The 17,721-nt window shown below is 39.9% G+C and overlaps 1 protein-coding gene across 1 annotated transcript in view; it reads left to right on the top strand.

Moving 5' to 3' along the window:
• Positions 1 to 17,721, top strand: part of Nak (Numb-associated kinase) — a 171,384-nt gene that overhangs the window by 71,024 nt on the left and 82,639 nt on the right. The window contains exons 9-10 of the mRNA XM_081726884.1: positions 1,910 to 2,120; positions 8,213 to 8,357. Coding sequence (XP_081583010.1) covers positions 1,910 to 2,120; positions 8,213 to 8,357 — 356 coding nt within the window. The remainder of the gene's footprint in view (positions 1 to 1,909; positions 2,121 to 8,212; positions 8,358 to 17,721) is intronic.

Genomic DNA, 17,721 nt, shown 5'->3' on the forward strand with positions numbered 1-17,721 from the left:
TTCTGTACATCAATCACTCATGAAACGTTCTTTTGCCGTTGTAAATCTTTTTTGAGAGAAACATTTCATCAAGTGTTCCATCGTTATTCGGAAGTGTGAAATTAAATTTTAATTTCAAAAGTTATTTCATCTGAATTACAGAATTTTCCAGAATGAAAAAACATTATTATATGTTCAACAGTGCAGCTGAAAGTCACATGGAAGTTAAAGGAAGCCTTGAAATCATGTGTGTCATTTTGATTATAAAAATGTAAGATGAGGTGTGTTTATCTCTTTTTATATAAATATATATTCTATAGCATCCATCAGTAAATAAACCATTTCTCTGTATTTTGAATTTACATACTTGTCATACTGTTTTAGTTCTTCTTTAATGTTCTGTTTTATAACTCTTTCAGGATAAATTTTGTAGCACTTTTATCCGATTTTATCTAGCTTTATATATATATATATATATATATATATATATATATATATATATATATATATATATATATATATATATATATATATATATATATATATACACCTAGTTATATCATAAATACTGTCACAAGTTTGAATGTGAATAGCAGAAAGAGTATTAACACCAAGGCAATTTATTTTGGTCATGTTTTACATTGATATGTTGTACACCTGACGCACGAATCATTTTTCGAAATGTCCCCCCCTTGGCCTTGATGCAGGCACGAAGTCTGTCCAGCCACTGGTCAATGGCGTTACGCACCACGTCCATGGGAAAATTGTTTACTGCTCGGGTCAAGGATTGTTTCAGACTGTCGAAAGATGGATGCCGTTTATGGCAAACCTTTCGGGCTGTTAGAAGGCCAATCAGCGGTAGAAATGAAGTCGGGGACGTTCCGTGCCGGCCAATCCTGGGTTGTTTTCGCTTTGTGGCCTGGAGCGGAATCCTGCTGGAAGGTCCACCTTTCTCCAGGGAACATGGTAGCAGACTGGTTTCACTATAGGTGTTAGCACTGTGTCCTGGTACACCTTGGCGGATATTTTAACACCTTGTTCGCAAAAATGCAGCTGGGTTGTGCCTGAGTAGCTCACTCCCCACCAAACCATCACTGAGGCAGGATGATGTGCCCTCTGAACTCTTGGAGCTGCCTCAGCAGCTGCAGTAGATGACATGGTATACACACGGTCATTTTGGGCGTTGTAGGCCTGCTCAATTGTGAACACCTTTTCGTCAGTGAACAGAATCTTTATGTGCAGATTATTGGCGTAACGCCGCAGCAGTCTCTGATTTAAGGACCCTCTGCGACATTAAGGTTTGGGTCAGAAAGTGACCAGTCCGCCTCTTATACACCCGTAGATGTAGGTCACTCCTGATCACACGAGACATGGAATTTCTGCAGATGTTCATCTCAGCAGCCATCACACTTTGTGTTCGAACAGGATTTCTTCGAATTCTTGCTGCGACTGCTTTCTGGACCTGCGGGGTTCGTACCGTTTGTGGTCTGCCAGCCCCTGCGTGGTCAGCTGTCGTTCCAGTCTCGGTGTATCGCTGTATGGCGCGATACACGAATCCCTTGCTGATTTGTAGGGGTTTCAGGAGGTTGAAAATCTCATCTGCTGTCTTCCCGACTTTGTGTAGTGCAATTATTGCTACACAATTTTCGTAATTGTCCCACTCCATCAGAACTCAGTACAATATCAACTTATTTCATGAACAGTCAAACACACACTACATGCATCTTCCGCTTTATACATAGATGGCAGCACTGTGCCACTCCAGATGCCTACAGCGCCACTCCAAACTCTGTGACAGTATTTATGATACAACTAGGTATATATATACGTAAAATGTACTAGCGAAGTATTTCAACATATGTAATAGTATTCTGAAATTGTTTAAAGGCTAAGTTCAGATGGATTAATTGTAAATTATTTCGTCTTGTAGGTTATCCAGATCCATTTAGAGATGAAAGTTGCAGTGGCGGAGATAAAGATACGTTCAAAGCTCCTACTTCGCTTGCACCAAGAGCAGCAAGTCATAAGCTTGAATCCGTTTCACAGCACATAGTAACTGTTACTCCACCGCCGTCTCCAACGCTCACTGTTCCTTCGAGAGGACATAGAAGAAACATGAGTGATACTTCTGCATTTAACAAGTAAGTTTAACAAGAAAAAATATGCAAATCGCAGTTTACGGTGGCTAAGTGGTAGAGCGTTCACTTCTGGTGCATGGGATCCTTGGTTCGATCCCATTCACTGATCCCACCTATCCTCCTGATATAGCACTAAGCGCGTGGTCGCCATTTTGACAACACTGATGACATCATATTTGAGGTAGAACAATGGTTTTCCATGCCATCTGCAGAGTTCTTCAAGACAGCCTTCGTCAGGTAAAAAAGAACTGGGAACAATGCGTAACTCTGCGCGGAAACTATATACAGAAGACTTAAGAAAGGATGTAAAACTCAACATTCTGTCGCTATTGGTGCATGGTTATAATTAAAACTTTCCGATACCTCGTATGTGTTGATGATTTCAAACTCGTCAGAGAAATCTCTGCGTAACAAGATTTCATTAACTTTTAAAATAATCTTTCAAGACGCATCTTGGAGTGAAACTTGATATTTGAAGTTCAATCTTTGTTGTACTTCTTTCGTAATTTCCCTCAAGAAAAATCGTATTAAAGAAGTTAACAGGATTTCCAATGTAATTGTTCAAACTGTAGAACTGCGTAATGATCTTGGTTGTAATTTGTAACATACTTACTTCGAATATATTGTCACTGATACAGAAAGACCCATGCAAATTTGAAGAATTGTATAGATTTATAAAAAATCAGCATTTGATAACGTTAGCTGTGTATTTCAAGGTCTTGATTTCTCCTGCAGTGAAATAGTGTTTGTCTGTTGGTCTATGTCTTGTCCCATATCTTTTCAAGCTAGACGTTGCTTTCAAATTCTGTTAGCTGTTGCTCTTTCTGAGCTACATAGCTCAAGTATTGAAACTAGCATTGTAGTGCCCCGCAACGACAGCAAAGCACTACAGATTATTTTGTTTAATTTACGTTTTGTTTCTTACTTCGTTTGTTCGTTACGCTTGTTTATATCTTGTGTTGTAATTATTGACCTAACTTTCACGTTTTTGAGAAGTTATGCAATATCTACCTTATTCTCAATCTGTACCCAAATTTTTATATAGACATATTACCTTGAAATATTCAAGTTGGCGAAAAAGATTCAAATTATGGTACTTCCTGAAGAAGAAAAGAGGAAAATTTAATTATACACAACGAAGTTTGCTTTTAAATAAGGATTGTCACCGCATATTAAAGAACGATTTAATAAGTAATAAATTTGCTGTAAAACAGGTAAATACAGATAATACTTATCTCGAACAGTTAGTTACAAATTATACTTACCTGTATTCACGCACTAAATATCTTTGGTATTGTTAAGTGCTGAAAAATGTATCATTACTAAGGAAGTTAGCGATTTAGGGGTTTCATAACCCCGAAAATCCATTCGGCCACTACTAATAACAATAAATATAACTTAATATATCAACATATTCTCTTCCAAATTCTCAGTACTTATATTATATTAATTTATTTTTATACATGATAAAATTTGATATAAACAACCTAAACAAAATGTCGCACGCAATAATCATTAGTTTGTGGTTTATGAGGTTTAAGAAGTAAGAGAAAGGTCAACTGTTGATATCTAGTGATTTCGATTTTTAAAAAAAAGTATATGTCAGCAATATATGGTTATTAATGTAATGGTGGTTCTTAATAGGTAAAATTAATACATACTTACCTGTTTCGACGAGTAGAAACATTTAGTTCGTTCAATAATGATTGGCACTCCCCCCTATAACTGGTGCCAAGTAGCAGTTTCAAATGTTTGTTGATGTATGCATTAAGATAGACTATAGTATTATCAAACACCACTAAATGGTTTTGTTTCCTTCCGTAAGTAGCACATTGTAGCAGGAGTTGTTCCAACGTGCCAGGACGCTGGTGGACAGCGAAAAGACAGCATGGAAGCAGACACACATGGGCAACGGTGGACAGTGTGGTTTCTCTGGAGGGAAGGAGTGAATACTTCAGACATCCACAACAGATCATTAGCCGTATGTGGGGACACAGCACCAAGTCGCAGATTCGTGTTTCGTTGGGTAACCGAATTCAAAGAAGGCAAATACAGTGCTGCAGAAAACAAAAGCACTGGGCGTCCTGCAACTGTACGCAGACCAAGTAATGCCGCGCGAGTGAATGATTTAATAATGGAGCACAGGAGAATCACGTTTGATGAACTAGAGAAAGAAACAGATTTATCACGGAGTTCCCTTACACTATCATTCATGAGGATTTGAAGCTGCACAAGGTGTGTGCTCAATGGGTGCCTCATTACCTCACCGTTGCACAGAAACAAAAGCGTGTGGAGATTTGCCAGCAGTTGATGCAACAGTACAGTAAAAATTCGATCGAGTTCTTTGAGCATCTGGGCACTGTCGACGAAACTTGGTTCCTCTACGAGACTCCAGAAAAGAAACGCCAGTCCATGGAATGGAGGCATACTAGAAGCGCTCGTCCCAAGAAGGCACGGATGGGACTATTCGGTTAGAAACAAATGGCGACTGTTTTCTGGGATCAGGAAGAGATACTGCTGGTGGAATGGCTCCCTCCCAATACGCCCATCGACAGTGAGAGCTTCTGCAGTTCACTGCATAGACTCCGCCGACGCATCCAACAACGCCGACAAGGAAAATGGGGTCGTGGCGTTCTTCTTCAACACGACAATGCACGGCCACGTGTCAGTCGCCAGACAATTGCCACAGTGCATAAACTAGGGTTTAGTGTACTGCCGCATCCTCCATATTCGCCTGATCTGGCTCCTAGCGACTATGCTTTATTCGACGCAATGAAAGGGGACATGAGAGGTAAAAAGTTCAACACAAATGATGGACTCCACGCATTTGTCTGCCAGTGGCAGAGAGAAACCCCCAAAGAATGGTTTGCTACACAAATAAGGAAGCTTCCAGAACGGTGGCAAAGGTGCATAGACATTGCCGGGGAATACTTCTAAAATAAACTGTAATCGTTTGTTCAATAAATGGTTCGGTGCTTGGGGTCCCGGGTTCGATCCCAGCCCCCGCCAAGTGAACTTTGTTGTGGACAAACACCGTGTGCGTGGGTTTTCTCGGGGTTCTCCCGTTTCCTCCCACTTTCTTTATTCCACCATTTTCATTCATTGCTCATCACCGTCTCCTTTAGCCTAACCGGCAGAACCGTGGGACGTTAAACTCAAAGATTTCATTTTTTTCAATAAATGGTTCCTGTGAAAACAAATTAATTGTAGTGCCAATCATTTCTGAACGCCCCAAGTAATACGGCCAGCATCATCCTAGGTTAACCTTTGAAAAGGAAAGTATAATTGTATCTGTTAAATAAGTAAAGAACTAAATAAAGGTTTTATGGAATATTTAATATACATTCATATGTCTCACGTATGAAAATGAAAGATAAAATATAATTTAATTTATTATGAAATAGAATTATAATAAATGTCAAAGAGATATTATATAATTAAGTCTACGATGATAAAAGGAAAAATAAGGAAATTGAAATAAAATATACTTACCTGTAATAAAGAGAAGGGACCAGTGGTGCTTGGAATCATATCACCTCGACGAAACGTCTGTACAAGAAATACAATACAGTATATCAATAAACAAACACTTAAGAACCTAACCTAAAATACCAGTAGATACTACTAAACTAGCTACTGGCAACTGTGCCTACGAAAAGAGAAATATTTACCTACTGACCTCAAACATATTATTAAACACTATTACTTACCTCAAAGATATTCTCAAACACTGTAATGCGTGGAATGATGTATATGATGACACTATGGCTAATATAAAGCAGAATTAACTCCGTGTTCAACGTTACTGGTTCGATTCTATTGTACTTATTGTAATTCGTAATAATTTGTTTGAATTCATGTATGTCTACTGTTTTAATATAGCGTTCTGTAAATTACCTTTCAGTGTTTACAAAGTTATTTCTATAATTGATATTAAGAGAAGTTTATATTTTCTTAGTGGTTGCTAAGTTCGTTGCGGAATCCTATTAATCCGGACGATGTGAATTTGTATATAGTCTTTATATATTCCTGTACCCACACGAACTTGGAAATTGCGTTTTCTTCTGTTCCGTGGCGAGTTGCTGCGGTGGCGACTTCAGAAATTTACTGGGCCAACTTTTGTTGTTCTCGCGTGTTTTCAGGAATGCGTTGGTGAACTATATATTATTATAATATGTTGCGCGATATGAAAGAAATAAAGAATCCCGTAAGCATGGGTCATCATAACAGCATCTCTCTCTCTTTTTCTCTCTCTCTCCCTCTTTCTCATTTATTTGTTCATTTATTTGTATGCTATCTTTTGTTTCTGTGGAATATATTAAATGACATAACTCGCACTTTCCACACTTAATTCCGGAGTATCTATCTGCATAAACGTTAAAGGAGCCTAGCGTGTGTTCCGAAACGTAGATTTGCAATAATACAAAGGTACAGGCATCTTATTGAATTCAACAGACATCCATCTACTCTTGAAAGAATTTTCCGATCCCCATTATGCAAAATTAAGCTGTAATATGATGTAAATATTTGTTAATATGTTGTTGATTTTCTGTTCTTTATTTATTTATTTATTTATTTATTTATTTATTTTTGTTATTTGGTCTAGGAATTAATTCGTGCGGTTGGTACGCACACATTGAAGCTGTAGTACAAACACAAAATACATAATTACCTTAAGAAAAATATTGTCCATCGCTAGCCACCACTTTCGCCCATCTGTCAGGCAATGTACGGATTCCGTGGCGAAAGAAGTCCTCATCCTTGGAAGCGATCCAGTCAGAGACCCATGTTTCGATATCTTCTGAAGAAGTAAACCGCTGTCCAATCAAATCGTTGTTCATGCAATCGAACAAGTAGTAGTCCGAAGGAGCAACGTCTGGTGAATACGGCGGGTGGGGTAAAACTTCCCATCCGACATTTTCTAAATAGGTTTTGACCGGTTTTGCGACATGTGGGCGAGCGTTATCATGTTGAACAATAAGTTTATCATGTCTGTTCTCCCATTCTGGTCGTGTTCTGGCCAGAGCTTGCTTCAAACGCATTAATTGTCGTCGATAACGTTCTCCATTCATAGTTTCACCCGGTTGCAGCAGCTCATAGTACACCACACCTTTCATATCCCACCATATGCACAGCATAACCTTTGCACAGTGAATATCTCGTTTTGGTTGTGATGGACCTGGTTCACCTGGTTTCACCCAGGCCTTTTTTCGTTTAGGGTTCTCGTAATGGATCCACTTCTCATCAGCCGTAATAATTCGATGCAGAAACCCCTTTCTGCTCTGTCGTTGAAGCAGCAATTCGCAAATGGTTTTTCGTCTTTCAACGTCTCTGTCTTTCAATTCATGTGGAACCCAATGTGACATCTTTTGAATCATTCCCATGGCTTTCAAGCGTTTGGAGACTGTTGTTTGATCAACGCCTAATGCTGCTGCAAGTTGTTCCTGCGTTTGACACGAATCCTGCTCGAGCAATGTTGTCAATTCTTCGTCTTGAAATTTTTTTTGGCTGTCCAGCTCGCTTTTGGTCTGCCAAGCCGAAATCTCCACTTCTAAACCCTGCAAACCACTTCTGACACGTTCGCTCAGCTAGAGCATGGTCACCATACACTTCCACCAAAATACGATGACTTTCAGTCGCACTTTTCTGCATGTTAAAGTAATGCAGCAGGACACCCCGCAAAAACACTTTATCAGGCACAAATTGCGCCATGTTCACTTAACTACAAACTGGTGTTGTTGACGCTTTAATCCACTGCCCTATACTACGAACGATACGCGATGACAGGGGTTTGCAACACATGTGTGGATACACGGAACTGTGGGACGCTCCGTTCGTTGCGCCATCTCTTGTCCACCCGCACGAATTAATTCCTAGACCAAATATTTTTTGTCTATTACTGTTGACATACGTTTTAGTGTAAAATGGCCGAGGTGCTGTATCTAAAACTATAACTATAAATAAAATAATGTAGTGGAATCTTTGTGTGAATATTTCTAGTTAATGATAAGGTATTGGAAATCAAGAAGAGATGTGATACAAGTCTGTGAGCGAAAAATTTAATTCCTACACCAAATATGTTTTGTTTTTTCCAGAGTATATCAAAATGAAACCAGCCAGTTCCTTGCCCCGTACGAAGCTTCAGTCAAGTCCCGTTCTGGTTCTAATACTCCACCTAGTAACATTCCAGAACCCTCCGGGGAGCCCCACAGACATCTTGTTGGGGTTTCTGCGTCGCATGTAAGTATAGAGTTTCTTAACATAGCTTGATTCTGTGATTTCGTTCATTTTGTGACTCTACAAATTGATATATATAATCAACTTCCAAATAGCCTACAAGAATCAGTTACTCTTTGATGTCCGCGGTTCTGATATTTTATTTCTGATGAGAACACACAAAATTCAGATTCCAGGTCAAATTTCTTGTATAGCTTTGGTACCGAAAAACGACGTGGAACACCAATCAGTATAAAGATGCGGCTTTACATTGTCAATGAAATATTGCATAAGTCATGTAATTGTTGCAATATGATAGTGATAAACTGCTGATGTGGGTTTATTGCCTATAATTCTTATTATACTTGACTTACAAAAATGTCTTGTATATAGATTTAGTTGGGGAAAACAAAAATTTTAAAATTTAAGGTGAAATTCATTACCTGTAGATAAAAAGAGATGTGTATGTAGCAAAGCCCTGCTAACCCAGGCCCGAAGACTGCCCGGCCCGGCCCGGATGGATCTGAATTCTGTGCCCGGCTCGACCCGGCCCGGCCCGACGGGCCGGGCTCTAACCGGACCGAACCGGGCCGGGCACATTCCGGGCCGAACCAGACCGGGTACATTTCGGGCCGAGCCGGGCCGGCCCGGCTCGGCCCGAACACTGTGAAAGATGGATCGGAAACTAATATTGGCAGCCTGTGTTAATTGTAATGTGTTTGGGAAATTAACTCTTTATTCAAGACTGTAAAGTACTGTACTTCTACTACTCTTATTATTACTACTACTGCTACTGCTATTATTATTATTATTATTATTACTAATACTATTACTGCTATTACTATTGTTACTACTACTATTACTTCTACTACTACAACTGCTACGACTTCGCGTCAGAGTTGACCCGCCGGGGCGGATCCAGGACCGACTTCTGGGGAGGGGGCGGTGGGTTGTTATACTGCTACTTTTAAGGGCTCCAAACTTTGGGATGAGTTTTATTTATATATATAAAATAAGAAAGTTTCCTCTTCTGGGGGGGGGGGGCGATCGCCCCCCCCTGGATCCACCCCTGATGTCTAGTGGTACATACTTTACAATCTAAGTACAGAAAAAATCGAATAAATACTAGTTATTATGGCCGGTCTGCGTAGAATGTGAACCGATGCTTGACGAGGGACAACGGTGGCTCAGTAGGTAAAGCACTCACATCTGGTGCTAGAGGTCATCGGATCGATCCCTCCTCCTGTTATGTGAGCTTTGTGGTGGACAAACAAACGTGAGCGTGGGAGTTTTCGGATTAGCCCGTTTTCGTCCACTGTCTTCATTCCACCAATTCATCCATCATCATCCATACGTCTTGAGCCGTAATTGCCTAAAGAACATATGAGAAAGTCAAGTCCTTGACCTACTAATTAGAATTTGGTCCGCTACCATTAGAGCACGGAGGCCGAAACCACGAACTGGTGTGTTTATAAGATTAGCGCAATTTGTAGTAATGTTCAATTAGCAAGGTAGTTTCCAAATCATGTTACGCGTGTTCCTGTGGGTTTTTTTTTTTTTTTTTTTTTTTTTTTTTTTTTTTTTTTTTATCCACCACTATCCCTGCCATTGCCAATTACTTTGGACTTATTGGCAGTCGCAACTGCTCCTAATTCTTTCTAATCTCTCTACTTATTATTTCTTTTTTCTCTCTCTCTTTCGTTTTTTTTATTACCCATGACTGGGAATGGGGCTTTCTTATTAACCCGAGTCCTAAATTTAATCTCGGGTCTCTGCTTCTACTTGGAGCATCTTTATTGCTGTAAGATAAGAAAAATTTAGTACATAAGTATAACTTAGTATAACATACATACATACACCAAACAAACAAAACACAACAATTACAAATTGTTCCTGTATTCTTTATAATTCGATGCTACAATAATAATAACAAAAAACAATGATCTAATAAATTACCCAGACCCCAGGATCGATGAAATGTTCCTGGAACGGTTCGTAACAAGAAAATAACAGAGCTATATGACGGAATGCGAGGTAGTAAATCAAAACAAAATCCACACATATCAATATTGAACGAAAAATACCTCAAAAGTCCCCTGAATGAAAAATGTATTGATATCAGCTATCAAAAATGCCTCTTAACATCACATATAATAGAAGGGATAGTTGATATTAAGAAAATGAAAATATAAGTTTTCCTAAGAAACCAATAGTGCAAAATGAACATCGCTTTACTCTGTCCTTGTACGCGTCGAATAGCACGGAAACAGAGTCAACAGTCTCAGGCTTTAGAGCATTTCTCCGTTCCTGAACTATATAGCCTGTAGTACTAAAAGCTCTTTCAGTAGACGCACTAGAAGCAGGGATGACGAGATACTGACGCGCTAATTTACACAATTTTGGTAATGTTTGCTCTTGTTGCTTCCACCATTGCAGTATATCTAGTTCTCTTACACATGATGACATGTTGAGGTAGATGTCTACTTCATCATCCAATTCACCAGGGACTGGGTGTCTATCTTCCGAATCCATTAGTTTATTCTTCTTGGTAGGTGGTTCCAAATCTTGTCTGCTTAAGTTATTATCCATAGCACGGGAATCAAAGAAGCCAACTGCAGTAGATGACTCTGACGAAATAAGGCGACGTACTTCTGTGTAGACAGATAATCTCTCATCTACAGACATTGCTCGTAGATGACGGTAATTGGGGCTCAAGAAGGTCGCCACTTTATGATCCATACTAATGTCGACCTTCTCATTGAGAAACTTTTCCACTCGAACCTTAATCTGTGACATATCTTTCGAATCCACTTCACTGTTAACTCTGCAAAGTTTTTTTTAGTCTGTCAAACCAAGGCAGTATCAAATGCATTGTTACTGTTTTCTCTGCCTCCAATGCTTTGAATTTCTTTCATTAAGGATTCATCTAGGCCATCTAAACGCTGATCTTCTTTGTGCTCTTCTAGTAGTCGCCGGATGTCGACGACCTGCGATTCCACAGATCTTAACATGATGAGTTTAGTGTTCCATCTTACCTCAGTGTCTTGGTTAACAGTGTGTGGAAGCCGGGTTACCAACCCAGACCTTTTGAGATATGTAACTAATTTACTAACGCAATCGAAAAGGTTTTTTACTGATGGCAGCTCATCTTGGAGGAAGTTGTATTGAAAAGCGTTACGCAAAACTGTATTTAGTAGATGATTTGAACAGTTGTAGCGTTTATTATCTTCTAAAGCCTTCACAATATTACTTCCTTGGTCAGTAACGAACGGAGCATTTCTCCAATCTTGTTGTGAGATTCCAATCTTAGATAGTTGTTTAACTAATTCTTTTTTAATATTCTCTGCAGTCTTTCGTGTGGTTGGAAATGCACTAGTGAATAACACATGACTTTTTAAGTTCCACTCTTTTAAATATTGTACTGTCAGTCCGATATATGAGAGTTTGCGATAATTATCGGTCCACAAGTCCGTTTGGAATGATAATTCACCGCGTTGCAGAGCATCACGTACTTCTGGCATATACGCTTCGCGAAATGCAAGTGCTCGTTCCTGTGTTTTTCGCGATATCGTCGTTGGATGCGGCAACACGTCTGTCGCATCGACATTACCGTATGTCGCACCTAGGTTTATCAGTGTTTGTGCTAGGGAAGTAAAACCTTTCCCCGCTACAGTTTCGAATGGTCGCAAATCGCGCACTTATCTATCAAGTCACTTTTCACAGTTTCACAGTTCAGTTTCTTATAACCTGAATATTTGGTATTGGATGCACAAGAATTCGCAGATGATTTCCTCTCATTATCTTCGTTTTCAGTCAATGATGCACTTAATGATGAACAGTACGTTCTTGCATGTCGATTTAGGTGAGTTGTTCCTGACTTTGTACTGTTGTACACTAAAATCTTTTCACACTCTTTACAGGACACGAACCCTTGTTCACTACCACTTTCCGAGTCAACTACAACTAAAAACTTTGTCCAGCAAAATGCTTTACTTCGTCCTTGTAGCTTTTCAGTTAACTTGAATTGTTTATTTGCAAGCTTTTCTTTTACTTCCTTCAGACGGTCCATGTTGACTTGATTGCCAACAGACAAACACAATGTTGAAGACAGATACTGGACGTCTGGAACTAGACTCGAAGTGGCCTTGTTCTGCCAACCACGATACGCTGCCCACTCCGCTCATATTAGAGAGTTCCTTTACGTTACACACTGATAACACGACGTAGAAGATTTGTTAAATTCAAATACGAAATTAGTAATAGTAGTAATAGTGTAAGCAGAAACAGTAGTTGTAGTGGTAGTATTAGCAGCAGCAGTAGTAGTAGTATCCGCCTTACAATTAGTAGCAGTAATACTAGAGTAATACTAGAAATAGTATCAGCGGTAGTATTAGTAGTAGTGTTATACCAGTGGTCACTGGCGCAAATCCTGGGTGGATGAGGGGGACAAATCCCCTTCTTTGAACTGGGGGGACTGTCCTCCCCAATAATTCGATTTGAAATGTGTTTCTTGGGGAGAAATGTGATGATATGTGTCCGATTGCTACAATGGGAAGTGAGATGAAATTGATGCCCCCCAGAATAAGCCTCAAATCTGTCCGCCTCCCAATGCTCAAGAACACTGTGCTCCATTGCTTCGCTGCCATTAGTAGTAATGTTAATAGGAGTAGCGATAGTAGTCGTAGCAGTAATAGTAGTAGTAGTAATATTAATAGGAGACGTAGTGGTGTTATTATTAGTTGTCGTTCTCTTATCGTATTACTAGTAATAGCAGTAGTAGTATTTGCTATCGTATTTCTATAGTAATATGAGTAGTAATAGTAGTATTAGCAGTAGTCGTTGTAATATTAGTACTACATACGGTGTAGCAGTTTCACCTATCTTCTCTGTTACTCGTAACGCATTAGTGAGCGTATTATAAGACTTTAACGTCCATGAGCTGTATTATATAATAAACATGGCTTTACAGAGCAAGCATAGATAACAAATAGACAGACGGAACAGGGATATAGAAAGCAAGCCTTGGGTAACCTTTTACACAATTTTTCCATTTGAGAAGGGCAAATATACAGTGCAACGTTATGACGACACATTTCTCATTTTCCATTGAATAGTGAACGATTGACTTATCACAATTGGTTGTTCTCAGGCCGGGTTACGCTTGGCCCGTTTGTGCCCGGCCCGGTCCGGCCCGTACTCCGCCCGGCTCGAGAACCGGGTCGGGTGGGCCGGGCACAGAATATAGATCCAGCCGGGCCGTCTTCGGGCCTGGGTTTGCAGGGCTCTGCATCATATAGGTAAAACTGCTACACCGTATATGATACTAATACTACAACTATTACTGCTAATACTACTATTACTATTGTGAGTACGAATGCTAGTGCTAATTCCACTATTGTTGCCAAAGCTACTACAATTACTACTACCACTACTGCTACTCCTCATTACTACACTACTTTGGGGGCGCGGTGGCTCAGTGATAGAGCGTTCACCTTCGGTGCCTGGTGTCCCTGGTTCGATCCCAGCTCGCGCCGTGTGGACTTTGTGGTGGACAAACACCGTGCCCGTGGTTTCTTCGGGTTCTACCGGTTCCTTCCACTTTTTCATTCCACCATTTCATTCATTTCTCATCATCAGCGTCTCCTTTAGCCTAACCGGCATAAGCATGGGACGTAAAACTGTAAGATTTTATTGTTTTCGTTACTATACTAATACGACAGCGAATACCACTACTGCTATTACTAGTAATACGAAAACAAAACAATGAAAATGAAATCTTTGAGCTTTACGTCTCACAGTTATGCCGACTAGCCTAAAGGAGACGGTGATGATGAGAAATAAATGAAATAGTGGAATGAATAAAGTGGAAGGAAACAGGAGAACGCCGCGAACCCCCCACACGGTGTTTGTACACCACAAAGTTCACTTGACGAGAACTCGGATCGAACCAGGGACCCCATACACCAGAGGTGAACGCTCAACCACTGAGCCACCGTCCCAGGAACACCTAATCGACTCTGGCAACTTGGTGATTTATTTGATCATGATAATTTGTTATATTTGTAGCATCATACTATATGTAAACAATACATGAACATGTAACACCATTCGATATTTGCCTTCCTAATTGAACATTACTACAAATTGCACTGATCTTATGACCACGCCAGTTCAGGTTTTGGCATCCGTGGTCTAATGGTAGCGTACCAAATTCTACTTACTAGGTCAAGTACTTAACTTTATCATACGTTCTTTAGGTAACTACGGCTCAGGCTGTACGGATAATGATGGGATGAATTGGTGGAAAGAAAATAGTGGGAGGAAGCGGGACCACCCCAGAAACTCCCATGCACACGGTGTATGTCCACCACAAAGCTCACATAGCATGAGCAGGGATTGATCTAACGACCTCTAGCACCAGATGTGAGTGTTTTTTCTACTGAGCCACTGTTGTCCCTCGTAGATCAAGCATCGGTTCACATTCTACGCAGACCGGCCATAATTCGCCATTTCTTCATGACCACGGATGCCATTTCTTCATTTGATTCTGTACTTAGAAGGTAAATTCGGTACCACCACACATGTCAACTCTGACGCGAAGTCGTAGCACTTGTAGTATTAGCAGTGGTCGTAGTAGTAATAGTAGAAGTAGTAATAGTAGTAGTAGAAGTAGTAATAGTAATAGTATTACCAGTACATCGCAGTCTTGAATAAAGAGTCAGTTTCCCAAACACATTACGATGAACATATTCTGACAGTAAGACCGTACAAACACGGCAAAAATAGAGGTAGTGAAGGACATTAAAAAAACAAATAGGCTGACAACATTAGTTTCCGAACTGTAATTCAGAGTATCCGGGCCGAGCCGGGCCGGCCCGATTCGGCCCGATATGTGCCCGGCCCGATTCGGCCCGAAATGTGCCCGGCCCGGCTCGGCCCGGTTAGGGCCCGGTCCAGTTTGATATCACTTGAAACGGGTCGGGCCGAACCGGGCGCGCCCGGCCCGTGCAGGGCTCTGGTATGTAGAACAAGTACGGTTGCAGGTTTGTATATACAAGGGTCACTACGAAAGTTTTGAGATGTGAAATAAGTTACATACTTAAAATCAATTTAACGCTTACATTTTCTCAAAGTATTCACCATTACACTGTACTCTTTTGCATCCTCGAAAACCACTTTTGGAAGCAGTGTTGCCAGTCTTTTTCTTCAAGTGTTGAAAGTTCATTCTCGTAAGCTACTACAGCTTCTTCAGGGCTGCTGGGGCCGCGGTGGCTCAGTGGTAGAGCGTTCACCTCTGGTGCTTGGGGTCCCGGGTTCGATCCAAGTGAACTTTGTGGTTGACAAACACCGTGTGCGTGGGTTTCCTCGGGGTTCTCCCGTTTCCTCCCGCTTACTTCATTCCACCATTTCATTCATTACTCATCATCACCGTCTCCTTTAGCCTAACCGGCATAACCGTGGGACGTAAAACTTAAAGATTTCATTGTTTCTTCAGGGCTGCAAAATCTCTTCCCATGCATGCGATCTTTGATCCTGGGGAACAGAAAAAATTCACACGGGGCCAGGTCAGGGCTTACGGCGGATGAGTCATAAGTTTGACCTCCGTAGATTCTAAAAACTGAATTGTGATGTTGACCGTGTGTGCGGACGCGTTGTCATGATGAAGCAGGGTCCCACGCAATCCAGTTCTTGGACGCCGTTCCCGAAGCTTTTGGAACACTTTTGTTAGGCAAACAGTGGTGTACCAGTGAGCAGTAACAGTCCTTTGTTCTTCAAGTGGAATAGTTGCAACATGGTCAGATTTAGAGAAGAAAGTTGCTACCATCTTCTTCCCCACACTTCATGGATTTTCGTCTGGAAAGATCCAAACTAGAGATGCAAAAAAGCCGGCTTTTTTGAATCGATGGTTTTTTGCACATAAAAAGCCGGCTTTTTTGGGGAAAAAACGAGAATTTTGGAAATTTTGGCTTTTTTCATTTTCATGATTTTTCTATTTAAGTAGCTTTCTTATAGTATACTCTAAAGTTAAATAAGATTTCATGACCTAAATGCTATATTTTGCTCTCGAATTCACCATCATGATGGATGGAACACATGTTTTATGAACTAAAAGTAAACATAAAGTACGTAGTATTTGAGTGCAACTGTAGAAGATATTTAACTTTATTTTAACTTCTGTTATCGACTTTTTTTTCTTTTCTACATCATTTCTTTTTAGTCATCCGTGTTTCATTTTCTAGAGATGAGTAGGCCTAGTCTAGCTTCTAGCACATAAGTTAAACTTTTTTTTTCAATATATCCATCAGAGCGTGCGTTTGTCAGTATATCTGTCAAAGCGTACTTCCACATTCTTGTTATACTGTAGCTGTGCAATGATTTAGCAATAATCTTCGGGATACAAACTTGAATACCATTTTATAGAAATAATCAGTAGCGGATTTAGAAAAGTATTTTGGGAGGTGTTTCTCTGATTAATGTTTGGTTTTTCTAAAACTTCCTAATTTTTATTTGGGAGTTTATGAGTACAAGCATAACTAATATTTCGTTTTGTTTGTATATTCAGCAATAACCTTCCGGATACAACCTTGAAGACATTTCATACTGATAATCAGTGGCGGATTTAGAAAAGTATTTTGGGAGGGGTTTTTCTTATTAATGTTTAGTTTTTCTAAATATACCTAATTTTTATTTGAGAAGAGTTTGAAGTTTATGAATAAAGGCATAACAAATATTTCGTTTGCTTTAGAAATTCTGTAATTTCTGGGTACAAGCTTCACCCGTAAAACATCCCCACCCTAACCCCCTTCGTAAATCCGTCACTGTTGGTAATTAGTAATAACAACGATTTAAAAACGATGAGAAAGGAAGTCGGCCAGAACACGCATTATCTCTACATTCACAGATACAATTAAGAAAAACCTTTGTCAAAATGGTTGAATGCGGAGTTGAATTCTGACTTCCCGATAGAAGCGCAAAAGCTAACCACTCACTCATGGTTGTTATGCAGTTGTGCTTAACTTAAATATATTCTCTCTCTCTCTCTATATATATATATATAGCCTATGGAATCCGAAGGTTCAATGGAATTCAAATACTGTGCCACAACAATGCGTATCTCAAAACTTTCCGAGTGACCCGTGTATATATATATATATATATATATATATATATATATATATATATATATATATAAGGGATGGCCAATTCCGGAAATTTTACTTTCCGGAATCCGGAAAGTAAAATCGGAAAATTCCGGATTTCGGAAAAAATCCGGAATTCAGAAAAATTCCGGAATTCGGAAAAAATCCGGAATTCAGAAAAAATCCGGAATTCGGAAAAATTCCGATTTCGGAAAAAATCCGGAATTCGGGAAAATTCCGGATTTCGG

This window comes from Thermobia domestica, chromosome 1 (assembly GCF_964235325.1).
Source record: "Thermobia domestica chromosome 1, izTheDome1.hap1.1, whole genome shotgun sequence".
Taxonomy (NCBI): Eukaryota; Metazoa; Arthropoda; class Insecta; order Zygentoma; family Lepismatidae; genus Thermobia; species Thermobia domestica.